This window comes from Leptonychotes weddellii, chromosome 8, assembly GCF_054177405.1.
Source record: "Leptonychotes weddellii isolate Sample4059 chromosome 8, ASM5417740v2, whole genome shotgun sequence".
Taxonomy (NCBI): Eukaryota; Metazoa; Chordata; class Mammalia; order Carnivora; family Phocidae; genus Leptonychotes; species Leptonychotes weddellii.
The window spans coordinates 26,055,774-26,080,055 of NC_138376.1; the positions used below are offsets into that span (position 1 = coordinate 26,055,774).

The 24,282-nt window shown below is 58.4% G+C and overlaps 1 protein-coding gene across 1 annotated transcript; it reads right to left on the reverse strand.

Annotated features, from left to right (window-relative positions):
- Positions 1–494: 494 nt before the first annotated feature.
- On the reverse strand, positions 495–15,437 carry TEAD3 (TEA domain transcription factor 3). The gene is made up of 13 exons (XM_081828085.1): positions 15,170–15,437; positions 13,294–13,358; positions 9,434–9,496; positions 8,366–8,377; positions 7,635–7,772; positions 7,489–7,538; positions 7,251–7,310; positions 6,843–6,904; positions 5,922–6,055; positions 5,608–5,781; positions 5,263–5,403; positions 5,032–5,184; positions 495–4,857 (listed from the first exon to the last, which is right to left on the reverse strand). Exons 1-13 carry the CDS (start codon positions 15,174–15,176, stop codon positions 4,744–4,746), a joined length of 1,173 nt encoding a protein of 390 aa, XP_081684211.1. The 5' UTR covers positions 15,177–15,437; the 3' UTR covers positions 495–4,743.
- Positions 15,438–24,282: the final 8,845 nt, after the last annotated feature.

Below are 24,282 nucleotides of genomic sequence, written 5' to 3' on the forward strand. Positions count from 1 at the left end.
TGCTCTCCAGGTAGGTAGGCTCTGCCCTCTTCCTGACCTGAGGCACTTCCCTGTTGCGGGGGGGGGGGGGGTTGTTTTGTTTTCTTTAGATTTTATTTGAGAAGGAGCAGGGGGAGAGGGAGAAGAAGACTCCCCACTGAGCAGGGAGGCTGATGCAGGGATCCCTGGGATCGTGACCCGAGCCAAAGGCAGACCGAGCCACCCAGGTGCCTCTTCCCTATTGGGAGTTCTTGCCTCCAGCACCTATTACTGGGAAGTTGGGTTTTGGTATGGGAAACCTGTGATTTGATTTTAAGTTAGTAACTTCGTAATTTTGCTTAAAGGTAAAATGGTTACAACCTAATCTTGGAATGAGTCGAGTTTGGGTTCCAGGGTTAATAGATGTAGTTTGCTCCTTCCTCTGTTCTATTAAAGCGTTAGAAAGGAGTGATAAAATACCTATGCTTGTCAGACAATGTTCCAGACAGGGAGGGAAAAAAGCTGGCATATAAAACTAGTTGGGACCCAATTTTATTGAAAGGAGAAAGTTTATGCAGAGTAAAAGTGATTGGAAGTTTCCATATCAGAATGTTGGCCATGCTTAACTCAGGGAGAAAAATGATTGGGATTTTCTGAAGTTCTATGATCTTTGTAATCAGAAGAAAAACTAAGGCAAAAGGGTATTTTGAGGACTAAGTGTAATCAGAAATGGCATCTGTCCAGCCTCACAGTGTGTGCTCTCAGGCTGAGAGCCACGAGGCAGAAGCCTCAAGTCCTCAAAGTTCGCTAAGCTGGGCCCCAGCTGCATGGCTAGCAGCCAATCCTGAGGGCCTCAGTGGGCAGGGGGTCTGAGCCTGAGACCGGAGAGACGTTTCTGTTCCACCAGTGGCCGCACTGTCCCGACAGTAGCTGTGGAGCGAAGGGTTTTGAAGGCGGTTTCTCACTTCCCATGTCTGCTCAACTGTTCAGTGGGTGCAAGAAGGCCACCCCGTGATTGCCTGCGGGCAGAACCCCTCCCACTCCCTGAGTTTGAATCCCAGTTCTCCATTCAGGAGGCCTGTGAGCCTGTTGAGTATTCTCAAAACGGTTTCCTCACCTGAAAGCGCAGATGACGGCACCTAAGACAGTAGGACCACTTTCAAAGCGTTAACGTGTTTTGTGCGGTGCCAGGCTCTAAGCGCTCAAACAGCAGTTGTGAAATGGCAATCACGTGTGGCTATAGACAGACGGGTTCCAGCCCCAGCACACAAATATCTGCTTGTCTGGCTCAGTTGGGTTTAGGTGCTGAGGAATGGGGAGAACAAGGTGGCTTCAAAATTAGTCACGCCTTCCTGTTTGAAATGAGCCAAGGATTAAACATTTTTTAATAGTTTTGGAAACTCGGGAGGGCAAGGGGGCGTTTTAGAAATACTTGGGAACTTGAGTCTTCCTGGATTATTGATTTGAGTCACGTGGATTTAAATCGGACCCATTCTATCAAGCCTTACGCCCTGGGGTGGGAGTCCTTAAAAACCCACTATATTAAGCAAATGCTGACTCCCTGCTTTCTGCTGGGCTGTGGGGAATCCGCAGAGCCCAGTGCCCGCTCTCCCAAGGCCCACAGCACCACAAGAAAGAGGAGTAGGCAGGAGAAGGGAAAGCAAAGGGAAAACGTGTGGAGGCCGACTGATTCCACTGTGAATGAAGTTGGCTGTTTAACCAAGTCCCAGCCTCTGGGATGATTAGTCTAAGGCTTAGTGTGCACCTGAGTTAGGATTCAGAGTTCAGCTATCTGGAGAGCCCCAGTTCTCAGGCATTTGTGCTACAGGGAAATAAAAAGAGCCCCCGTGAAACCTCAGAATGGTGCCTAGGCCTGGAGTGTGGCGTTGACCACCAAAATGGCATTCCTCCCTCTTCCCTGGGAACATCAGAACAGGCACAGGGCAGGAAAGACAGAACTACAGTCCTGGTCTTTGAGGTCCAGCCATCTTGGCCCTTCCTTAGAGCTTCCCACAGAACCCGGAGCAGGGGAGAGCCACTTCCAGGAGAGGGCCCTAGGCTTTGGGCACACAAGATTTACCTTCTTATTCTGGTTCCTTCCTTACTTTGGGACCTTGAAACTACTCATCACCGACCTCTAGCTCTGTTACGTTGGGGAGGGAGGGCAGTAGTGGGGCAGGGCGGAGTGGGGTCAGGAGACAAGCTAGGAGGCCAGTCATATTTCACTTGAGTTTTCTGCATGAGACCTACATGATTCTAAAAGAAATTACCTGAAGGCTGTTTACTCCGGGAGAGTGAAGGCAACAACGCACGTGATGATGCCTCAAGCACCCAACAGACTGAATTACCTGTTAGCCCAGAGATTGGATTTTGCATCCAGCCTTAGGCCTGGCACACGGTGGGTCCTTCATAAACCACTTTCTGACCCAGGACCCCCACCTACCTGCCTGGGGCTCCAGGCACCGTCCCCATCCTGCAAGTGACAGCCTGGGGTCTATCCAATGTTGTGGACTAAGACAAAAGGCTACCTGATGATTTAAATTGTCGACCATGTGCATGGACTTGGGAGTCGGGCTGAGCAGATTCAAATCTTGGTGTAGCCAGTGACTGGCTCGGTGAAGAGAACATTTAACTTCAGTTTGTCTCCCCATCTGCAAACTTGGATCAATGATCTAGAAGACAGTAGATTCTAGAGTAGGGTTGCCAGATGTAGCAAATGAAAATACAGGACGCTCATTTAAATCTGAACTTCAAACAACGCAGGTTCCCTCCCCCTCCTGTGGTCCCTGTGGTATGTGCACAAGCCGGCTCAGAGAGGAGAGCAGGGCTCTCCCAGGCAGACAAGAACAGGTTGGAATCTGGTTTCCCCTCCTAGCAGCCATCCCCTTGGGAGAACACTCATCCTCCTTGAGGCTCTCTTCTCTGCTCTCAAGTGAGGATAGGACAGTGAGAACCAGTAGCAGCCATCATGAAGACTGGGGAGCTAGGAGGGGCTCTGTGTCAGTAGTTGTGTGACCTTGGGCAAGTCATTTCAAAGAGACAATTTAACAACTGAACCTAGGCCAGCACTGGGCACATTTCAGCACTCAACTCACGGCAGGAAGGGGTCAGAGAAAGGGAGTGTGCAAAGCTTTTATGGGATCTTTGAGTCATACCTATTTTGAGTGTGGGTATGGTGTGGGTCCCCCCAGCAGAGATGGGGGAGGGTGGGGTGACACATCAGGACCTAACCTAGCGGGAGGACCCACACAAAGCTAATCCAGCCCAGAGAGGTCTGCCACACGCTAGTCACACAACTAACCCACAAACAAATAACTTTAATTTTTTTCTTTTTTTTTTTTTTTTTGGAGCAGGAGCCGGGCCTTGAGGACCCCTGCCCCAGCCCCGCGCCACGTTTATGATATAACCCATCACAGCTGGATTTAAAAAATACACAAAAAAATATAATATACATTATAAAACCTAGGTTGGGTTTGGAAGTGGCCTGAGCAATATGCAAACTGTGAGGACCTTCAGGAAGCTCAGGGGCGGGCGGTGTACGGAAGGGAAGGGGCACAGTACTTCATATGAAACTCGTCAATGCCCAGAGGTGGCTGGTAGACAGGCCAAGCTGGCTGAGGGCTCTGGCTGTTGGGGAGGAGCAGCAGGGGAAGGGTGAACCTTCAGTCCCAGAACTGGCTCTGGGGAGCTGCTACTCCAGGCCTGGGAGACTGGAGGTGGAGAGAAACATAAGGGACTGGTGCCCACCGAGGGCTCACCAAACCCAAGTGTTGGGCATTTGAAAACATCAAATCCTTCTGCTACCCCTTGTCCCTGGGACACTGGTCTGCCCAGAGGCTGGGACTCCCATCTTCCTACTTGACCCTCCAAGCTATTTTGGAGCCTGACCCTGGGGGCCTTCTCCTGTCAGGAAGGTGCTGAGGGGCTCAGGCCCCGGATGTGGGCCGGAGCAGCTTGGAGGAGGTTGGCACAGGGGCTCCCGAGGCCCTGGCTGCACTGTGGGCTGACAGAGGGCACCTAACAGGTGCCAAGCACCTGCTGCTCCTCTTTTCCTGCCTGGTCAGAAGCAGCTGCTCCCCTGGGAGGAGGCCCCCAACCTGGCTGGCCCCAGCCCCCAGTACAGACCGTCTCTCCCACCCCCTGCGGCTGGCCCCCCACTCCAGGGAGGCAGTGTATACCTGGGCTCTGGGGACAGGCAGCCCCGGATGAGAATTCCAACTCCGCCCCCCTTGCTGGGTCCCTCGACTTCTCGGAGTTTCAGCCCATCATGAGACATCAAGACCCACGCTTGCCTTGCCCGGTCTGAGAACGGCGCCAGGCACACACAGGGCCTAGCACCAGGCCTGGCACGCCACAGGTGCAAGAAAGTGGGGGCCCCTCTCTCTCCTCCTCACCCTAACCCCAACTCGACACTCTCCTTCCTGGGGCCTCTGCACTCTCACCTCCTCGATCTCCATTCTACCCTCCCCTGCTGGCCACACATGCCTGAGCCCGAAGGGGTCGGATCCGCTCACTGGAGGCTGGGCAGAGCTGGGTGATGGTTCAGCGTCCGGGGCAGGCTGCCCCACCACGGAGCCCTCCTCTTCTCCCACAATTAAAGCGCAGAACAGTGGCAGGGAGTGTGTGTGCTGGGGGTAGGTGGGGAGGCCTCCTGGGTCCTGGGCCTGAGGCCTGGCAGGCGGGTGAGTCCTCAGTCCAGACCTCCGGGGGGCGGGGGGGAGGGGCCAGGCAGGTGTGTGGAAAAGATGCTTGTCCTGGATCCTGGTGCTGGGGGCCGACGGTGGCCTAGTCTTTGACGAGCTTGTAGACATGGTGCTGGGCCCCATGCTCGCTGGTGGAGACTTCAAAGACGAAAGCAATGACAAGCAGGGTCTCCTGGGAGTCCCGGCTCGTGACCACCTGGGGACCAGGTAGGAGGATGCAAGGGGTTAGGCGGCACAGGGCCACGGGGGCGGGGGGCAGGGGCTGAGAAGACCCTTCTTTCTGGATAGCAGTCTCCTCACCTGAGCCATGGGGCTGGCCACCCCCACTTTGAGGCCCCGTGCCCCCCACGTGCCCTGCTGCCCCCCCCACCTGCAGGATGGTGAAGTTCTCCAGGACGCTGTTCATCATGTACTTCTCCGGCAGGTGCTTCAGCTTGTGGATGAAGTTGATCATGTACTCGCACATGGGGGAGCGGTGGATGCGGTACACGAAGCGCCCGTTCTCCAGCCTGGCATACTCCGTCTGCGCACAGCCGCGGGGAAGGTGTCACCCCCACGTGCCTGCTCCCGGCCCCTCCTGCCACCCTGGGCCCCCACTCACCTCTACCTTCTCCACCACCTGCTTGCCAAAGGAGCACACCTTGGTGGAGACGCTGATGGTCATGCTATCTGCTGAGCTGTACTGAGAGCTGACCCCATAGAAGGCTCCGGGGCCCTCCTGGATGGTGCTGTTGAGGTCGGCCTGGAGCGGGGGGTGAGCCGGGGTGGCCTCAGGTGCAGGCAGAGGCCAGGGGGAGGCTTCCCGCCGCGCCACGTCCGTGTTTAGCCCCAGGACCCATCCCCAGCACCCTGCCCACGGGCCATAGGGTCCCCGGTGGGCGGGGTGGGCCCAGGTGCGCTGCGCTTGCTGGGGATGGGGTTGTTGGAAGCACAGAGGGCAGCTCACCCAGAACTTGACAAGGAAGAAGGCGTTCGGGGGCCCCTTCTCATAGAGTTCCTTCAGTCCACCCTTCTTCTCAGGGAACTTGTCGTAGATCTGACGCACGTCGACGGCCTCCAGCGGCGGGTCTGAGAAGGCGGGGTTCGTCTGGCCGATGTGCACAAATAGGTGTTTGCTGTACTGTGGGGAGGGCCCAGTACGGGGTCAGGGGAGCACTCAGGACACGACTGCCCCGGGGCTTCCCACGCCCAGGCCCCTGAGCCGCGGCCCTGAACCACAGGCTCGCGCAAACCCTCACCCCCCACCGCCAGGCACGTTACCGTGTCAGGGTCTCGCTGCACCTCCATGAAGGCTGAATACTCGAGGAGCCGCAGCCGGGAGGAGGCGATGGTGCGGTCCTGCCACACGGGCACAGAGGCAGCAGCTGGGGGGAGCGGGGTCAGGGGCTCGTAACCTGGGAGGGCGAGATGGACCCTCATCTGCATGGGCGTGTGCGCATGCTTACGTACGGAGCTGCCCCCCCAGCTGCACTGAGCCACTGGGCAAACTAGAAAATGGCGCCCCTTTTGGGGAGGAACACAGGCTGGATTTTGAGCCCTCTGCCACACCTCCTTGCACAGTGTGCAACCTGCACAACTGTGCACGGTGGGCCCAGTAGCATACATGGGGGGTGGTGGTTTATATGTCACTATTAATGTGTGTCCAAACAGAAAATGCAGATGAGTAAAAAGGGAAAAATAGTAATTATCCCAAATCCCAATACCTAGACAGAGTGATACTCTGTTAAGATTTTGGTGTATTTCTTTTTTTTTTTTTTTTTTAAAGATTTTATTTATTTATTTGAGAGAGAGAATGAGAGAGAAAGAGCATGAGAGGGGGGAAGGTCAGAGGGAGAAGCAGACTCCCTGCTGAGCAGGGAGCCCGATGCAGGACTCGATCCCAGGACTCCAGAATCAGGACCTGAGCTGAAGGCAGTCGCTTAACCAACTGAGCCACCCAGGCGCCCTTTGGTGTATTTCCATAGACGAATTTTACAAATATATATCAATGTAGTATCTTCATTGGTGTGTACAACACTGTGAAAGGTAAGGGGCCTGTTCGTGGCCTTCCCAATCCCCTACAGATGCCACACACTTCTCCCTCCCAAACACAGGCACAGCCTTGGGCGCCCGCTCTTCTGAGCAGGTGCAGGTGTGGAGGGGCGGAGGGGCAGCGGCGGCGGTCTCGTGTGGGGAACTTACTGCTGAGCGTGGGCGGCAGGGGCGGCTGGATGGGGTAGGCTGGCTGTGCAAAGGGCTTGATGCTGCGGACAGGAGAACAGCCTGGTTAGAGGGTCACCCCCCAGCCCCACCTTCCACCTGGTCCCGTCACCTGGGAGTGTCATCTGGTCTCGGAGCCACCCCGCCTTTCTGCAAAGGCCCAGAAATGCACGCCTGCAAGCTAACTCACCCGCTTTGGGTTTTCTCCACATTTGAGCTTTTATGAAACCCTGCTGCATCTCACAACTGAGATGCACGCTTAATGTGGCCTTTCAACCCCACCCTGAGAGCTGCTCATTAAACTGAGGGTGTGTCTGCGGATGCAAGTCCTCTCAGGACCCAGGGAACCGAGCAGCCTTGACTCCCCCACGTGCTGACTCGGAGACCCACCGACAGCGACGGAGGGAGAAGTAACCGAAGGGCGGCCGGACGGACAAGTGGATGAGGAGGCTGATGAATGAACAAACAAGTGAATGAAAAGACAGACGCACGGCTCTCTTACTGGTGCTCTCCATCCTCTAGTTCTGAATTAAAACTTGGCTCAGCTGTTGCTGGCACCCGGCTCATAGGGGGAGTCCCAGCGGCCGCCAGGGCCCAGGGTGGGAGAGGGCTGGACCTCGATACTCACTCCTGAGAGGGTCCAGGCTGCTGTCCCAGGAGAGGGGGGCTGCTCCAGAACTGCAGGGAGGGGACAAAGCCCGGCGGCCCCTCAGCATCCACCACCCCGCCACCGCCCAGCCCCGAAGGCACTCCCTCACCTCAGCGCCCCCATACCCGTGAGGAAGTGGAGAAAACGCCTTGGGGCAGAGGGGAGGGCGGGCTGAACTTGTTCTGTAGGACGCTGGCAGAGACGATCTGGGCGGACGACATGGATGCCATGCTCTGGAGGGCTTTGTCCTTGGAGACCTGGTCCTGGGGAGGGGAGAGGCCGCGTGGGGACGGGCCAGGTCAGAGACCCGGCGGGGGCTTGCCTCGCCTAGGGGCCCCTCCAGGCCCTCGGGGCTCTGTTGTGTGGGCTCAGGAGAGTCTCAGCCCCTGCCTGGGCCTGTCTCCTAAGAGGACCTCACTCCTCTGAGTCCGGTCCACGGTAAGAAATTATTTTATTTTATTCCATAACCCAGTATATACCTGAGCACTTCCCCTCATGTTGTGTGGCATGCACTCTCCTATTTCCTAGTCTGTTTCATCAGTGGTTCTCAAAGTATGGTCCGTGGACCAATGGCACCACCATCACTGGAAGCTTGTTAGAAATGCAAAGTCTCCGGCCCCAGCCCAGACCTACTGATTCAGAAACTCTGGGGGTGAAGCCCAGAAATCTGTCTTCACCAGCCCTCCCGGCGATTCTGATGCATGCTCAAGTTTGAGAACCACTACATCTCATTTTTAAACAATGTCGGTTGCCAACCTATTAAATTAATTTCACAATTCATAATTTGGAAATCCTGTGTTAGATGTTCTCCCCCTCCCACATCGTCCCCCAGGGGAGGGAGGGGCAGGCTACTTACCAGGTTCATGGCCTGTGAAGGAGAGGGAAGGTAGATTAGAAGAGGCACACGTGAGGTCCATGCAGGGTGGGGACACGCCCTCTCACCCCCCTCCACTCAACAGCCACCTGGCTCTCAGGTCTGAGGAACCCAGGGGAGCTCAGAGGCAGCTGTGGACGCTCCCCCAACCCCACTGCTACCCAGGGGGAGGAAGGCTTGCTAGCTGGGGGTGCCCTGCAAAGGGCAGGATGAGGGAGGGCAGGCTGGAGACCTAGAGGGTGGACCATGCTGTCGCCCCTGGGATCTGTCCGCGTCCTCTGGAGCTGTGATATAGGCACAAGGGCCCGGAGCGGGAGGCCCAGTCTGCTGCGCAGCCGGGAAGCAGGTAGAAAACATGGCCTACAGGGGCCCTAAGCCCCATGCTCTGAGAGCCTCAGCTGCGGAGCGGCCAGGATTGGGCGTCCAGTGCAAGGGACAGCCAGGCCCACCACCATAAGTCTGCCAGCCGATGCGCCCATGTCTCCTCCCTGCCCATCTGAAGGCCCCGTGCAATTAACAAGCAGCAATCAGGAGGAAGGAGAAAAAGGAAAAGGAAGAAGAAGAGAGGTGGGCCCTAGTGGCCCCCAGATGGTCTTCCTCTCCCTCACTGTAGGGCTGGCTGTCCCCCTGGGCTTCTGCTTAGTCTACAGGGGCTGTGGCCCTCTGTAGCCCGAAGTGGCCTTTGGGCTTCATGCTGCTCTTTGTGTTTGAGACACCCTCCACCCCACCACAGCCCTTTAGCCACCTCTCTGCCCTGCGCTCAGAAAACAGCAGGGCCAGGCCAAGTGGCAGGGGACCCCCTACCTTCAGCTTGGACTGAATCTCTCGAGATTTCCGCCTGGCTAGAACCTGCAAGTGGCTAGAGACCTGTAGAAAGAGAGAGAAAGAGAGAAAAAGAGCAGAAAGGGCAGAAGAGGCAAGAACAGAGCTTCAGCCAGAAAAGAGGCACAGTGGGGCCAAAGAGGTGGCCGCGGCAGAGGCCTGAGCCGTGCAGAGAGCGGTGGAGGCGCCGAGGAGGGACTGGAGGCCCTAGTCAGGCGCCCAACGTACCTTGATGCCAACCTGGTACTCCCGCACCTTCTTCCGAGCTAGAACCTGTATGTGGCTGGACACCTAGGGGCCGCCCCGCGCCCCGCCAGAGAGGAAAACACAGACAGTGAGGAGGCACAGCATGGGGTGGCCATGGGCAAGGAGCATCCCAGCCCTTGTCTCTGGGAACAAATGGAAGCAAGGGGGAACTATGGGGCCCTTGTGAACAGACACCCCTGAGCCCTGCCAATTCTCTGCTCTCTTCTTGGTCCTATTTTGATCAAGAGCCTACAGTAGCCTTTGGTACCACCATGTACAGTTGTATAGGTTGTTCACTGCACAAGAGGATCTAACCTGGTTAGGGCTAAAATCCAGCCCAAGCTCTGCTGCTCAAGTTATGTGCCCTGGTACTGGGCTGCTTCTAACCTAGAGGAAGGGTATCTTTTTATTTTTCCAAAATGGGTGACTTTTCCCTCACTGATATCCTCAGAAGAGACACCATTTTCTTGCCTTTTTTTTTTTTTTAAAGATTTCTTTATTAATTCAAGTAATCTCTACACCTAATGTGGGGCTCGAACTCACAACCCCGAGATTAAGAGTCGCATGCTCGGGTGCCTGGGTGGCTTAAGCGTCTGCCTTCGACACAGGTCATGATCTCAGGCCCCTGGGATTGGGCTCCTTGCTTAGCAGAGAGCCTGCTTCTCCTTCTTCCTCTGTCTGCCACTCCCCTTGCTTGTGCTCTCGCTCTCACTACCTCTCTCTCTCTCTCTCTGTGTGTCAAATAAATAAATAAATAAAATCTTAAAAAAAAAAAAAAAAAGAGAGTCGCATGCTCTAGTGACTGAGCCAGCCAGGCGCCAGAGACACTTTTCTCTGATTGGCATCACCAATGGCCATAATGCTCGTGCTGGCCATCAGAGCATACATCGGGGCCATGTCCTCTACGAAAGCGCTCCCCGCACCACTGCCTGAGTCCTCATGTCACCCCAATAGCTTGCCAGCCTATCAGACCAGGCCTGGCCCTGTTCCTGTTCTGCTCATTCAGCTTCTTCACCCAACATGCCTTCCTTCTCCCTGGACTAATATATGGCAGGAGACACACACACACACACACACAAGGTAGGTGCTCTTAATAGCAGTTCTTCTCCAGCACATTGTCAAAGGTCTGACCCTTAAGCCTCAGAGAACCTAAATGTCCCTATTTTCCCCACGAAACAGGAGGGCACACATGGTTCCCCGAGGCTGCTTCACACTCATGATCCACAATGGCTGTGGGCTTTCTTTGCAAGTTGTTTTTATCCCCACACAGTTTCTTTTTCTTTTTAATCATAGACCGAAAGTTACTGTGTATGTGATGCCCCGGGGCCCCCTGCTAGTTGGTTAGGACCCAGGTGGATGTGCCCCATACCGTCTCATCGGGCACCAGAATCAGACGTCTGTCCAGCAAGATTACCCATCACTGCATATCATGACAAGCAGTGACATTTATTGAGTAGCTATGATTTTACATGTACCTCCTCTGACCCTTACTAAGAAGTCAGTACTAACATTATCCCCCAAGTTACAGATGATGAAACCAGCACACAGAGAAGTTAAGCAGTTTATCCAAGGTCACACAGCTGGGGGCTGGAGCTGGGATTTGAACCTAGGTGGCCTGACTCCCGAGCCTACTTGCTCCACCACCAAGCTACGCTCCCAGGATTCTTCTGACCCTTAGCACAGAGGACCACTGCCAAATGGTCAAGTCTGTGACAGCTGAAAGTCACATGGGACTTAATCCTAATGTAATATTGAGCTGTTTTTCCAGTACGGAGGCATCACACTTGCTATTATTGCTGTACGTATCTGTAAAACCCCTAACACTGCATTTTTTTTAACCAAAAGTAAAATAGAAACCCTTGCCTGTCATCTGGTTGCTCTTTGCAACACATAAAGACATGCTTTGCCCTCACAAACATAAGATGGGTCTATCTTGTCTTACTACCTACCTACCTACCTACCTATCTAATTTTTCTTAAGGCTTTATTTTTTTAAGTAAGCTCTACACCCAATGTGGGGCTCAAACTCACGACCCTAGATCAAGAGTCGTCCACTTTACCAACTGAGCCGGCCGGGCGCCCTGGCTTTCTGTTTATTAAGACGTAGTAATAATCACAATAGCAGTGGTACATTCTTCTATAGCGCTTAGCTAATTTAATGGCCGAGGACCAGAAGCTGAGGGGCAAAGCACCCCTTGCCCACAAGTAGGGGTGAGGGTATTTGTACCTGGGGGTTTGATTCATCAGCCCTCCTCCTACAGTCCCAGGCGCCAGGGAACAGGGCCCCTGTCTGTTGGGTTCCCCTGGGTAGCCCCAGTGCCTAGCACACAGTCGTAGCTCAAGAATTCGCTCACTGCGGGGCGCCTGGGCGGCTCAGTCGTTAAGCGTCGGCCTTCAGCTCAGGTCACGGTCCCAGGGTCCTGGGATCGAGCCCCGCATCGGCTCCCTGCTCTGCGGGAAGCCTGCTTCTCCCTCTCCCACTCCCCCTGCTTGTGTTCCCGCTCTCGCTATCTCTCTCTCTGTCCAACAAACAAGTAAATAAATAGAATTCGCTCACTGAATAAATCTGTCCCACATAAACTGGCCCCGGGAGAGAGGTTCATAAATGCCTGAGCAAATGGGGGAGGCTCCTGCTCCCACAGAGGGGGTGGACTCGGAACCTGCCTTTGAGACGGCAGAATGGGGCATGGCGCCTCTGTCATCCGCACACATGGGGATCTTGGAGGTGGGTGCAAGGTCCAAACCCCAGCAGACAGGGAGGCTGGGAGAGCCGAGGATCAGAGGCGGCTTCCAGTCCTCGGGTCTCTGTGCCCAGCCTGCCTCTCTCTGGGGCACCCCGCACGTCAGCCACCCCAACCAGCCCCCTTTCTGGGTTCCCTCCCGGGACCGGAAGCCACCCAGTCATCTCTCCATGCCCCCACTGCCGCTGGGGACCTCCGTCCCTGCCTCTGCCCGGCCCTCCCTCATCCATGGCCCAGCTGCTCCAGGGCCAACATTCCTCGACAGATGCCACCCGCCACTCCCTGTTCTAGTCCCTTCCATGGCACCCAGCTGCCCCGAGGGGAAACCTGTCCCTCAGGCCTCCGGCCAACCTCTCTCCCTGTCCTCAGCTCTTCCCACCCCTCTCTCCAGCCCCCACACTGCTGACAGATGGCTCTTTCCTGCCCAGTGGGTTCAATCCTGGATCCACCACCTAGCAGCCGAGTGACCTTGAGGAAGTTACTTAACTTCCCCCTGCCTCCATGTTTTCATCCGGAAGATGGAGATAATTATTAGACCTACCTCCCGAAGTTGCTGTGAGGAATACACGGATTCATAGAACGTAAGCCCCATGTGGGTTCCCAGGGATTCTATGTATATCCGACTTCCTCAAGAACTTCTCCCCTTTTCCCTGCCGGGCTAAACCCCGAATTCCTCCTTAAAAATGCATCTTGGGTGTTACCTCCTCCAGAAAGGCTTGGCAGCCCCTTCCCCCCTTGCCCTGCCGGGTCCAGCTTCAACCCCTGGCCGAGAGCACACACTCACCCTCGGCTGGGCCACGCCGCCCTGCTCTGCCCTCGTGGGTCATTGCCACCGGCTGGTCGGGGCACCACTTCGGGCCGTGACCACACCAGGCTGCAGCTGCCCCACGGGGCTCATCTCTGGTCACTGAACCCAAGGCCCCGGGCAGGGTGGTGGCTGGTCGCAAAGGGCAGTGCCCCTTTCTCTACGACCGCGGGAAGAGCAGCCCGGGGAGCGTGCGGTCCCTCGGGAGAGGAAGGGGGACAGGGAGGGGCTGAAGGGGGCAGCTGAGGGAGCACGCACGCGTGGGCAGATGGCATGGAGCACGCATCCTCTCCCCACCTGTTTTCTTGTCCGAGTCTTCCCGGTCCTCAATTTAATGTAGCGTGCAATCAACTCATTTCGACCTGGAGTGGGGTGAGAGAAGGGTGAAGAGTTGGCCAAGGGGGGCAGCTGGTGGCTGCAGACCCCCCACCCCTAGCTGCGAAACATACAGGCCTCTCCCCCAACCCTGCTCTTCTGCCCCCTCTTCACCCCAAGGGGCACACGCAGGCAGGCAAGGGGTGGCGGGGAGCCCCAGGACCCGGGGGCCTGCTGGTTGGGGGAGGTGTGAGTAGGGGGCAGCAGGGTGGGAGGGGACAAGGTCAGGGGGCCCAACAGGTTTCCCTGCACACAGATGGGGGCAGGTGTGGCCACGGGGCAGCAGGGCAGCTGGACCGCTCACCCCTACCCCACTCCTAGCCCCACTCCTAGCCCTGGCAGCACCTCCTTCCTCCCCATGCGTGACGCCTGTTCCAAATCTTTAAGTGTAAGTATTCGTGTGTGAGCGAGGCCTGCCGCGGGTGGCACCCGGCCCCGCACACGTCCCCATGGGAGTCTGGAAGGTGGCTTCCTATCCTAGCTGTCCTTGCCATAAGGGGAGACCCTGGACAAGTCCCCTCCCTTCTCTGGCGAAATGGGCAGGAAGGACCCAGTGGTCTCCAGCACACCCCCCACACGGACGGCCTGTGTTGGGATGTCCTCAAGCCCATCATTGTGTCCCTGAGCCTGTCACCCCCATGTCCCAGGTTACCAGTGTCTCTCCTGCCCTGTGAGATGCTGACAGATGCTGAGCCAACACCTTTATCCCCCCAGTCCAGGCCCCCAGCCCCACAACCCCACAACCTCCCCAGAAGGGCCACATTCTCCGGATTCCTCTTCCATGACAGAACCAGCCCCACTGCTCCTCCCTTCCTGCCTGCCCCTCTCCACCCCACTCCCTCCGCCCTGTCTAAACATACCCTGTGGGGCTGCCCCTGGCCATCTGGGAGGTAGCTGTGGGGGAAGCACCCTGGGACATCTGCCTGCCCCGTGCGTGAGGGGGCTCCGGGTCGAGGGATGGGCGTGGCACAGTGGCTGGGGACAGGGGACACGGCAGCCCTTACCACTTGGCCCAGCTGTCTCCTTCCCGCACCCCGCCATGGTACTGGCCGCTGGGATGGGACGGGCCGAGGGCCTGCCTCACTCAGCCATAGGCTGTCAGGGAGGGTTGGAGGGAGCTGGAAAGGAGCCAGGCCCAGAAGGGTTGAGTTATCCCAAAAATGCAGCTCTGGGAGAGCCCTCTCAGGGCTGGACAAGAGGGGGACACTCCCTTCTGGGGGCAGGAGATGGGCAAGGTGGCAGAGAGCGGGCCAGGAGAGCAGGAGAGACTTGGCGGGGGGGCGGGGGGGTGTTGAAGGGTCTGAGGAATGAAGGAGTCCCCATGTCTCTCCAGCCCCCTTCCTAACACAGGCCCTTGTCACAGCGCGGCCCCCCCGCCCCATACCCATGCACTGGACGGAACTCGCCAGTAGGACACCCCGGGTCTCACCCCTCGGGCTTCCCCACATGTAGGGGGGACCCTCTCCCAGGCCTGGCCTGGAGCACCCGGCACTGACCCAGTTTCCTGTGTCCACTGAGTCACCCTGAAACCCGCAGGCCAGCAGGGGGAAAGAGGTGGAGCAGACGGCGGTGTTGAGGTGTGGGCCCCAATCTGGTGGAGGGGGCAAGCCTGGCTTGTTTATGAGGAGGATCCAGACACACAGGCTCACACGCCCAGACTCGCCCGTGGCGGGCTGGCGGGCTCGCAGGACTTCGCCAAACCGGTTGGGTGAGGGGGCAGAGAGCGGGGGGCGGGGCCCGGGAGGGCCAGGCCGCCTCCCCCAGTCCATCCAGTGTCCCCGTGTCCCCCCACACGCACCGTACATCTTGCCCTCGTCTGACAGGATGATCTTGCGGCGGCCGCAGGGCGGGTAGATGGCCAGGGCCTCCTGGAAGCTCTGCTCGATGTCGGGGCTCCACACGCCCTCTGCGTCGTTGTCCAGCCCCTTGTCCAGGCCCTCGGGCCCGTCCTCCCGGGCCTCCCCGGGGCTGCTGCTGGCATTCCAGCTGCTGGACGCTATCGTGCTGGTTGCTCTGGGCTCTGGGCCTGAGCCCACTGGGCAGCCGGGGCCTGCGGGGCAGGCACAGACGGGTTAGGGCCAGGGCTCTCCTAGACCGGAGCCGTCTCCCACCAGGGGGCAGGGGCTGGGGGGGAGGAAGGGGTATACTTACTCAGTGCTGTGCAGCCTTAAATGAGCTACCTCACCTCTGAGCTTCGGTCCCATAAGATGAGGGAAAAGGTCTCCTTGAGGTCGTGAGGGTTAAAATTAAATGAGATCACGACAAAGGACCAACCACAATGCCTGGCTCGTAACACTCAAGACATAGGACCGGTGGTGATCAGTAACAACAATAACACCTCATATCTACAAGGCACTTTTGTGGGCGAAAAGCATGTTCATACTCACTTAATCCTCAAAACTAAGGCAAGGAGGGCGAGGAGTGATACCCATTATTCAGATGGGACACTGAGGCTCGCAGTCATGCGGCGATGAGAAGAGGAGGGGGCCTGCTGGGTGTTTCTGCAGCTCTTCCTCCTGCCATCGGCAGCCCCCAACTGGGGACCCTCACCCTCCTCGTTCTCCCCCCAGCCTCAGTGCAACCTTCCTGAAGACCCGCTGTGGGAGGGAAAGGGCCCTGGACCTAGGAAGGGTGTGGTTTTGACTTCCCTAAAAGATAACTCCCAGGAGCCCGGCCAAAGAACCTAAACATGGGGCAGGGACCGCCCCAGGAATCGCAAGGAGGGAATGATGCTGGTTGGCAAGGGAGCAGCTGAGAAGGTGCCTGGCCCACAGCCTTGCTCAACCCCACCGGCTCCTCCATCCCACTTCCTGTTCCTGCACCTCCTGGCCCCACCACGGCCCGTAAACCACCCACACGCCTGCCCCTGCCCTGGCCCACATCGCAGATGGGCCAGGACTCTGTAAACTCTGAGTTCCCTGCACACGCCAGGCTGGGTTATTAACTGAGACCACACTCGGCAGTCCCCCCAACACACACAGCTCCAAGGCTCATCCCCAACCCCCTTCAGCTTCAGACTCTGCATGCCCAATGTCCAGGGAGCCTCGGAGCCCAAGATGGCTAGATCCAGAGACTTTGCTCCAGTCTGCAGGGAAAGCTGGGGTGGGGTAGGGGGTAGGTAGGGTGGAGGGGGTGCGAGACCCCTCTGAAGCTGGGGAAGGGAATTCTTTGCCCTCAGACAAGAATTCCAGGCCCTGCCAAATGGGTAGGGGCCCTCTGTGTGGGGCCACCTGTTTGTCTGGGGAGGCTTGAAGAGGGTCGCTAGTGGCATGGGATGGGGAGGGCCGAGGGGGCCCAAACGTCAGATGGAAACAGAGTTAAGGCTATTACTCTAAAGAGAGCACCTGCCATATGGCAGGCCCTGTTCTGGGATTTTGTGCACGTTGACTCATTTAATCCTCACAATAACCTATGCGGTAGAGACTATTATTAGTCTCACTTTATAGATGAGGAAACCAGAGAACAGAGAGGTTAAGCAACTTGTCAGACACACAGCTCGGAAGGGCTAGAGCCGGGTTCAGAGCCTGGCAATCTGGCTTCAGTCTCCTAACCCAGGGGATGAAGCTGAGAAGCCTCACCACCTGCAGCCAGAAAGGAGGCCCAGCTGTCATGGCAACTACCCTGAGCCCGCCCAGTGGGGGTCCAGCCCAGGGGCCTCCCCTCAAGCCCAAGTGGCTGGAGCAGCTTCAAGGACCCCCACAGGGCTGTCGCCCTCGCCCTGAGGCCTCCAAGACCATGAAGAATAGCTCTCCACACCAGAGGGCAGCCCAGGCGAGGGGAAGCCGTGCTCCTGACCAGGGAAAAGGGGCCACACTCCTCTACTCCCAGCCCACTCTCCCCCCCAGGAAGCTGTAGCCCCATCCCCTCCTCAACTCCTGAGGCCAAGTTCTTGGAATACAGATGTGAGGGGGCAGAGACTCTGGGGGCCCAGTGGCTCCCATATTGAGGTAGTTGAGATGCAGGGCCTCCCCCGAGATCTGATACTGCCCCAGGCTGTCAGAGGGGAGGCAGAAGAGGGGCTACAGTGCTCTAAGACCCCTCCCAACAGAGTCCTCAACCCATGTCCCCCCCCCAATCCTTTCCTGAGGCCTCCCTCAGAGCAGCAGGGGCCTGGCGCATGGGGGGCCCTGGCAGCCCCAGACTTTTCAAAGCAACTTCCCGGCCTCCCCCAAGTCCCTGCCCGCCTCCCCTCTTCCAGGCGGTGGCCCCCCCCTTCTCGGGGTGATGTCAGCCCCGCCCCGCCCCCCGCAGGAGCACTGTGGCCAAATATGGCGAACGCAGCAGTGCTTGGGAGCTGGGACAGACTGGGGGGGCGGGGCGGCGGCCCCAGGCTGGGACCGCTGGCAGCTGGGGAGGGGGAGGGGAGCCCAGGGGGCGGCTGCAAGGACGAGTCAAGGAGACTAGTGGGACCACCGTCCCTTCCCCTGGCCCGTAGGCACATGCAAGACTCACTTTCTAGGAACACTCCTGCGCGCAGAGGCACCAGCACAGGGGCCCACAGGTGACCCCGCCACCCCACACAGCCATGCACAGGAGCCCACGTGTGCAGGTATGGCCTGTGGGTGCCCAGATGAGAACTTTCGTACCCCGGGGCCCAGGCGCCCCCGCGGGCAGCGGCACCAGGCAGGGGGCTGAGCGGGGGTCCCTGTCCCACTGTGGCGCTCAGGAGTTGGCGCTGGCTGCTCTGGTCTTCCAGTTACTGCTGTGGGACGACCGGGACTGGTGCGCGCCCACCCTCTTCTCCTTAGACCCTCACACCACGGGGGACCCAGCGTGGGGGCCGCGGGCTCTTCAGACAGCTGCCGGCTGGCCTGAGCGAATGCGGGGCTCGGGCAGCCCCAGCCCGGGGAGGGCGTCATCCCCGCTGTCCAGAGCCTCTGCCGCCGAGAGGGGTGCGGGGAGGAGGACCCAAGTGAGGGGCGAGGGGGTGGAGCCTGGGGTGGGGTGGAGAGAGGGGGACAGACCCTGACAGGCAGATAGGAAAACAGACAAGGGAGACAGGAGAGTCCCAGAGAAGAAGAGACAAAGCCCCCACAAAGCCTTGGAGTGAGACCCAGAGGAGAGATCCAGAGAGAGGCAGGCCGACAGAACAGGGAGAGTGTGAGAATGAGAGAGAGAAAGAGAGAGAGAGAGAGAGAGAGTTGGATCCAGAGACGGTTGGGGCAGGAATCATGACTGACAGACCCAGACAGACAGAAACCAAGATCCGGAGAGATGGAGGCACACACTGAGGGAGGGGGGTAAACGGGGCAAGATCAATAAAGTCAGACAGAGTCAGGCGGGGGGGGCAGTGAGAGAGCAAGAGATAGAGCGAGAGAGAGGGACAGAGAGAGAGAGAGAGAGTATGTATGTGCATATGAGCCAACAACAGAGCCCAGAGTTCAGGACAGACTTAGAAGGAAGGGGTGTCAGGGAAGCCACTGCTGGGGGCCGGGGTCAGCCACAATAGGGCCATGTCCAGGACACCCCACTCCTGTCCCATCTGTTCCGCCTCTTCGAGACCACCTCCTATCTCCCTCCACAGAGGCCCGTTATTACCACAGGCTGCCCACCCCCGCTGCGGCCCACTCTGCCTCCATCCTCCATCTGACCAGCCATTCCTGCTTCCCCTCTTTGAGGACCCTCAGCCTTCTGAGGTCAGAAGGTGCCTCTGGGTGGTGGCAGGGATGGAAGCTAGGAGGCTGGGTGAGCAGGCTTTGGGGCCCCGGCGGGAGATAAGGGGCCCCTCACTGCCCACTCCCCACCCTGGGGCCAGACTGCTGGAATAACTGGCTGGACAGCTCCGGTGATGGGAGGGTGATGGGAGGCCAGCACTGGGCAGCTGCACAAGCCCTAGGCCCCCGCCCCCCACCCCCAGGCCCCGCAGCCTCCAGACCACCCGGCCCTACACCTCCCTTCCAAGGGACGGGAGGAGACTGGTCTGATGCTTGGGCTCCCCCAGCCCTCTGCCCTGGATGGGGATGCATTCAAGGCCAGTCAAGGCAGGTGGGGGTCGTCCCCAAGTCCCCCTGCTACCCTCCCTTCCATACCAGTCCCACTGGGAGGACAAACTGAGCCCAGTGACCCTCGTGGGTCTAGTGGCCAGCAGCTGCCCACCCCTGCAGGGACCACAGCCCCCCAAGAGCTGTCATGTGGAGCCAGAACACCACTCAAAAGGCAGGAAGATTAGTGAAGTCAGCAGTTGCATCCCAAATCTACCCCCCCAAACCTGGGCTGGGCTGACCCCTCTGAGGGGGGTGAGGATGGGGAGGGCAGCTGATGAGGGCTAAGGGAACCTCCCCACCCCCTCTGCCTTTCCCTTCTTCCTTCTCACCCGCCCCCACAGCGGGGCCAGCTGTTCTCCAGCTGCCAGAGGCTCCCACCCTAGAAGTAGCCCTGCTCCAGTTGGGACTGGAGAGGGGGCAGGAGGGGGATGGTGTCTGCCTCCAGCATAAGGACCCCCAAGGGACCCTGCCAAGCGGCCACACCCTGCCAGGCTGGGGAGGGAGTACCCTCCTCCCTGGAGCAGGGTAGAGATTTGTTACAGGAGGAAGCAATTTGCAGAGCCCACTAGGAGGGAGGTGGGGAGGCCTCTTCCCCTCTCTCCCGCTTATTAATGTGCTTCCAATTTGGGAATCAGGACTCTCTGCACCCACCCACCCCCACTACTCAGGGCACAGGCTTCCCGGGGATCAGCGGGGGCAGGCCGTCCATAGCTCATCCGCACTGTCACCCGCCCCCCGCCACCAGTGTAAGGAGAGTGGGAGGTAGAGTCTCGGAGCCCTCAAACCTCCGCAGAAGGAGAGGGACTTCCCTTCACCCCTACTCTAGGACTCTGTCCTGTCTCATCTTTTTTTTTTTTTTTAACTCGGTAATCTCTGTGCCCAACGTGGGACTTGAACCCACGACCCCGAGATCAAGAGTCGCACACTCCACCGACTGAGCCAGCCAGGTGTCCCCTGTCTCCTCTTGTCCCGCTCCAGCGAAGGCCTGGTGTCCAGCTTGGGGGTGGGGGGCGGCAGCCAATGGGTAACTTGGTTAGGTGGGTTTCACAGTTGTCCACGGACGCGCCGAGGGTCTTGCCTCAGTGGCCTGTGCCCCGGCCCCTGGTATTATGCGTCACCTGCTGAGCTGCAACCAGTCATTCGGCCGACGCCCCCACCCCCCCCCTCCCCCGACTACGAGAGTCACAGTGTCCTCTACAAACACCCAGGCTTCCTCGTGGCCCTCCTCGCTCACACACACACTCCCTTGCCCAGCCACCGTCCCACACACATCCACGGTGACCTGAGTCCCTATCCTGTTCCTTCTTCAACTTTCTATTGTAGTAACACACACACATTACATCCAATTTACCATTTTAACCATTTTTAAGTGCATCATTCAGTGGCGTTAAGTATTTTCCTTCTTTGTTTTTAACGGTTATCTTTTACACCATCCTCCGCATGGACGCCCCCGGCATCGGGTCATGGGCCCCCAAATTCGTCACACACGGTCTCCCGAGCATGCCTGGCCCAGCCCTGATGGCTGCCACCCACACTGTCCCCTGGTCTCAGCAACCGCAGAGAGTGCCCACCCACAGCGGCATCTGGGTCACACCCCACAGGTCCCCCGACGTGCGGGGCTGCCTGGGCAGGGCCTGGAGCTCAGGCTTCCCCACTCGGCTTCTCACACAGCTGCTTAGCAGCGTGTCACCGGGCTTGCTCCTCACACGCGCCACATACTGTCCCAGTTTTACACAGTGTCATGTACAGTTGCTCCCGCAGCCCATCAGAGTTCCTGCAAACCCGAGGCCACCTCGTGCGCTGTTCACACACACACACACACACACACACGGTATCACGTGTGGTCACACCACAGCACCGTACATCATGCAGAAGGGCACCCGTTCTGCTTCCGACACACGCAGCGTCCAACGATCGCAGTGTCCCTCACACACGCAGAGCATGTGGATCCCCTCAGAGTCAGACCCAGCCTCAAGCTCCTGGTCTTTCAGAAATCATGTCCCCTGCGATGGCCACTCACACACACAGACCACGTGTACAGCTTCTTTCACTCACTCACTCACTCACACACACAGAGGACGTCACTCGTGGTGGCTCCCACGTACATAGAGCATCGGTCACACACACCGGTGTTCTAAAGTCATGGGCAGTGTCACAGTTGCTCTCCTGTGCAAGTCCAGCCTCACATGCAGTTACACAAACTGGTTTTAGCCGGGTCTGTCACACACGCACCCCCCCCCACGCAGTGTCACCCACGCAGAATGTCCCACTCTGTTTCTGTCTCACACACGTCCAGCGTCACACACGGTTGCACTCTCATTTCCCTCTATCACTTCCTGTCCTTTCGGGCCTGGCAGGGAGCACAGGAAACAATCAGCACTCTAGGAAACCTCAAGGGCTGAGGCTTTGGGGACCTGTGCAGGGACAGGGATTCTCTGGCCTCCAGCCTCCTGCGGGACCCTGTGAGGACAGGCCAAGTCCGTTCCCCTCTCGGGTCCTCCCCTGAGGGGCAGCACCTCTCCTGCAGACAAGCCCAGGCTGGCACAACAGCAGGACAGAGGTGAGGGCAGGGCAAGGCCTTGAGGATGGGGCTGAGTGTGATCTGCTGACCTCTGACCACAGAGGCTCCCGCCATGGCCCCAGGGCGGCCCCAGACGCCCACGGAGACCTGGACCCCACAGCTTCTGCAGCCCCCATGTGGGAAGAGACGGTGACCTCCTAGCTACCACCACAGAAAGCTGCAGCATTTAGAGCCCTCACGGCTCCCCAGCAACCTGGGGTCTGGCACCCCAGATCCCTTCCCCACTCTCCTCACCGTGGGTGGACCCCTCCACTCCTCATCCCTTCCTAAGTGAGGAGGTGGACAGGACTGATAGCTTCGGTTCCCTTCCAGCTTCCACACTGAGCCCTTCGGGGGGTCTGCGAGTCAGGCAGAGGGGCAGGCCATCCACGTGAGCTCTCAACACAATTCACCCCGGCCAGCCCTGCCAGACCCCAGGGCCACTGCAGAGGGCAAGTTCCCCGAGCTCCACCTGGCTTCCCTGTCCCTTGACGCCTGTGGCCTGCAACCTTCTCAGCCACTCTCTCCTGCCTTACCTATTCCTCGGTCACCCCTGGGTTCATCCTCACGTTCTTCCCTAGATCACTGATCACCCACTCACCTCTCCAGACCTCACTAGGTTCACAGTCCATAATGGAAGGAGGAAGGCCTACTGACTAGAAGACTGAGACTCCGGAAGGAGCTCAGAGACAAGGGACCCGAGAAGTCATTTATTCTGAGCAGGGAAACTGAGGCCCAAGATGACACAGGTGGTTAAAGGCCCAGCTGGGACCACATCTCTTATTTCTTGACCTCCTCTTTGAGATGACCCCTTCTGGTTCTAATATTTCCTCAACTGGCAGAATACAAAGGGTCCACAATCCTGAGTGCGAGGGTGGGAGCACAGAGACAGATAGATATGGGGACACACACATACACAGCTCTGTCCTGCCAATCACTGACCATCCTACTGAGCCAGTCCCCAGCCCCAGTGCACTAATTAGCATTAATTATTGTTCCCTCCCTAGGGGGATGGGGGAAGGATCATGAAGTTGAGAATCCCATCAGCTCTTAGCCTCTCCCTGAGGAGGGGGCATCCAGGGCCCCTGAAGTCACCCTCACCAGCCAGCCTGTTCCTAGAACATATATCTGTCCATTCCCTGCCCACAGGGTGAGCAGGGATCCAGAAGACTGCAGAACCATGTCCTGGAATGACACCCTCCTGGGCGAGGGTCTTGGAAAAGGAGCTACAAGAATCTAGAAGGGAGGAGCACATAATCCCCCTAAATGTCCAACTCTGGGGGGACTTTGGATTTCCTCTTTGCCCCAGGCTGCCCCTGACATTCTAGCCAAGGAGATGTCCCGGCTCCCTGCACTGGGGTGAAACATGTATACACAGAACCAGGCCACAGGAGACAGGATACACAGAGCCGCCATGGGTTCCAGCCCCTAGAGCTGTGTCCAGTCCCTACCCCCATCCCCTGCTTTCCTGGACTACAAGTCCAGGCCTGACCTGGTTCTGCCTCTACCTGGAGAGAGAGACAGCACAGAGGGAGGTGCCCCCTGAGAAGCCCTCCCCCAAGGCCTCATTCCCTCTTGTCCAGAAAGAATCTCTGAGCCCTGGAACAGGGCCACTCTCCCAAAAAGGTGAGAGTGGGGTCTCAGGGACACTGCCCTGGGGCCTGGCTAGCTGAAAACCAGATGCAGACAGGCACTCCTGGCCCTCCCTCCCCAGGCGGGAGTAAAGGGCAGGACAGACAATAGTGGTGATGGTAGTGGTGGGGACAAGCCTCCTTCAAACCCTCTAAAGTCTAAACACGGGCTCTAAGGAAGTGTGGCGAAAATAAGGCCCCAAAGCCAGCCCTCTTTGGAGCCAGGCTCCTAGAGCCCTGGTCTGGAACTCCGAACCTCCACCCCAAGAGGGGCGGCAGAACTGGAAGGAGCTTAAGCCCCTGCCTCTCAGGGGGCACACGCCCGGGGCGCGCAGCTCTGCTCCCAGACACACTCCACAATCCGGCGCAGCCACAGGCACCGCGCGCAGGAGCCGGCCTGGGCGCCGGGAGGCCGGGCCCGAGGCCTGCGTGGAGCTGGGGCCGGGCCGGCTTCGAGAGAGCGCGAGCCGGGAGTCCAAAGGGCGGCGGGGCCCGGGAGTGGGAGTCCCGGGTAGAATCTCCCCGGTGGCAGGGCCCCGAAACCGTGCGGCCCCCAGACCCCTGCCTCGACACCCCAAACGCGTACGTTGGGACAGGCGATGGCACCGGGGACAATATCCCGGCTCCCCGACCTCCCCCGACCAACTCGTCCGGGTCGCGGGGGGGTGGGGGTGGGAGGGGTGGGCGGGGCTTCCCGGAGAGCTTCCCCCCCCCTTTCCCTCTAAACTTCCCGGCA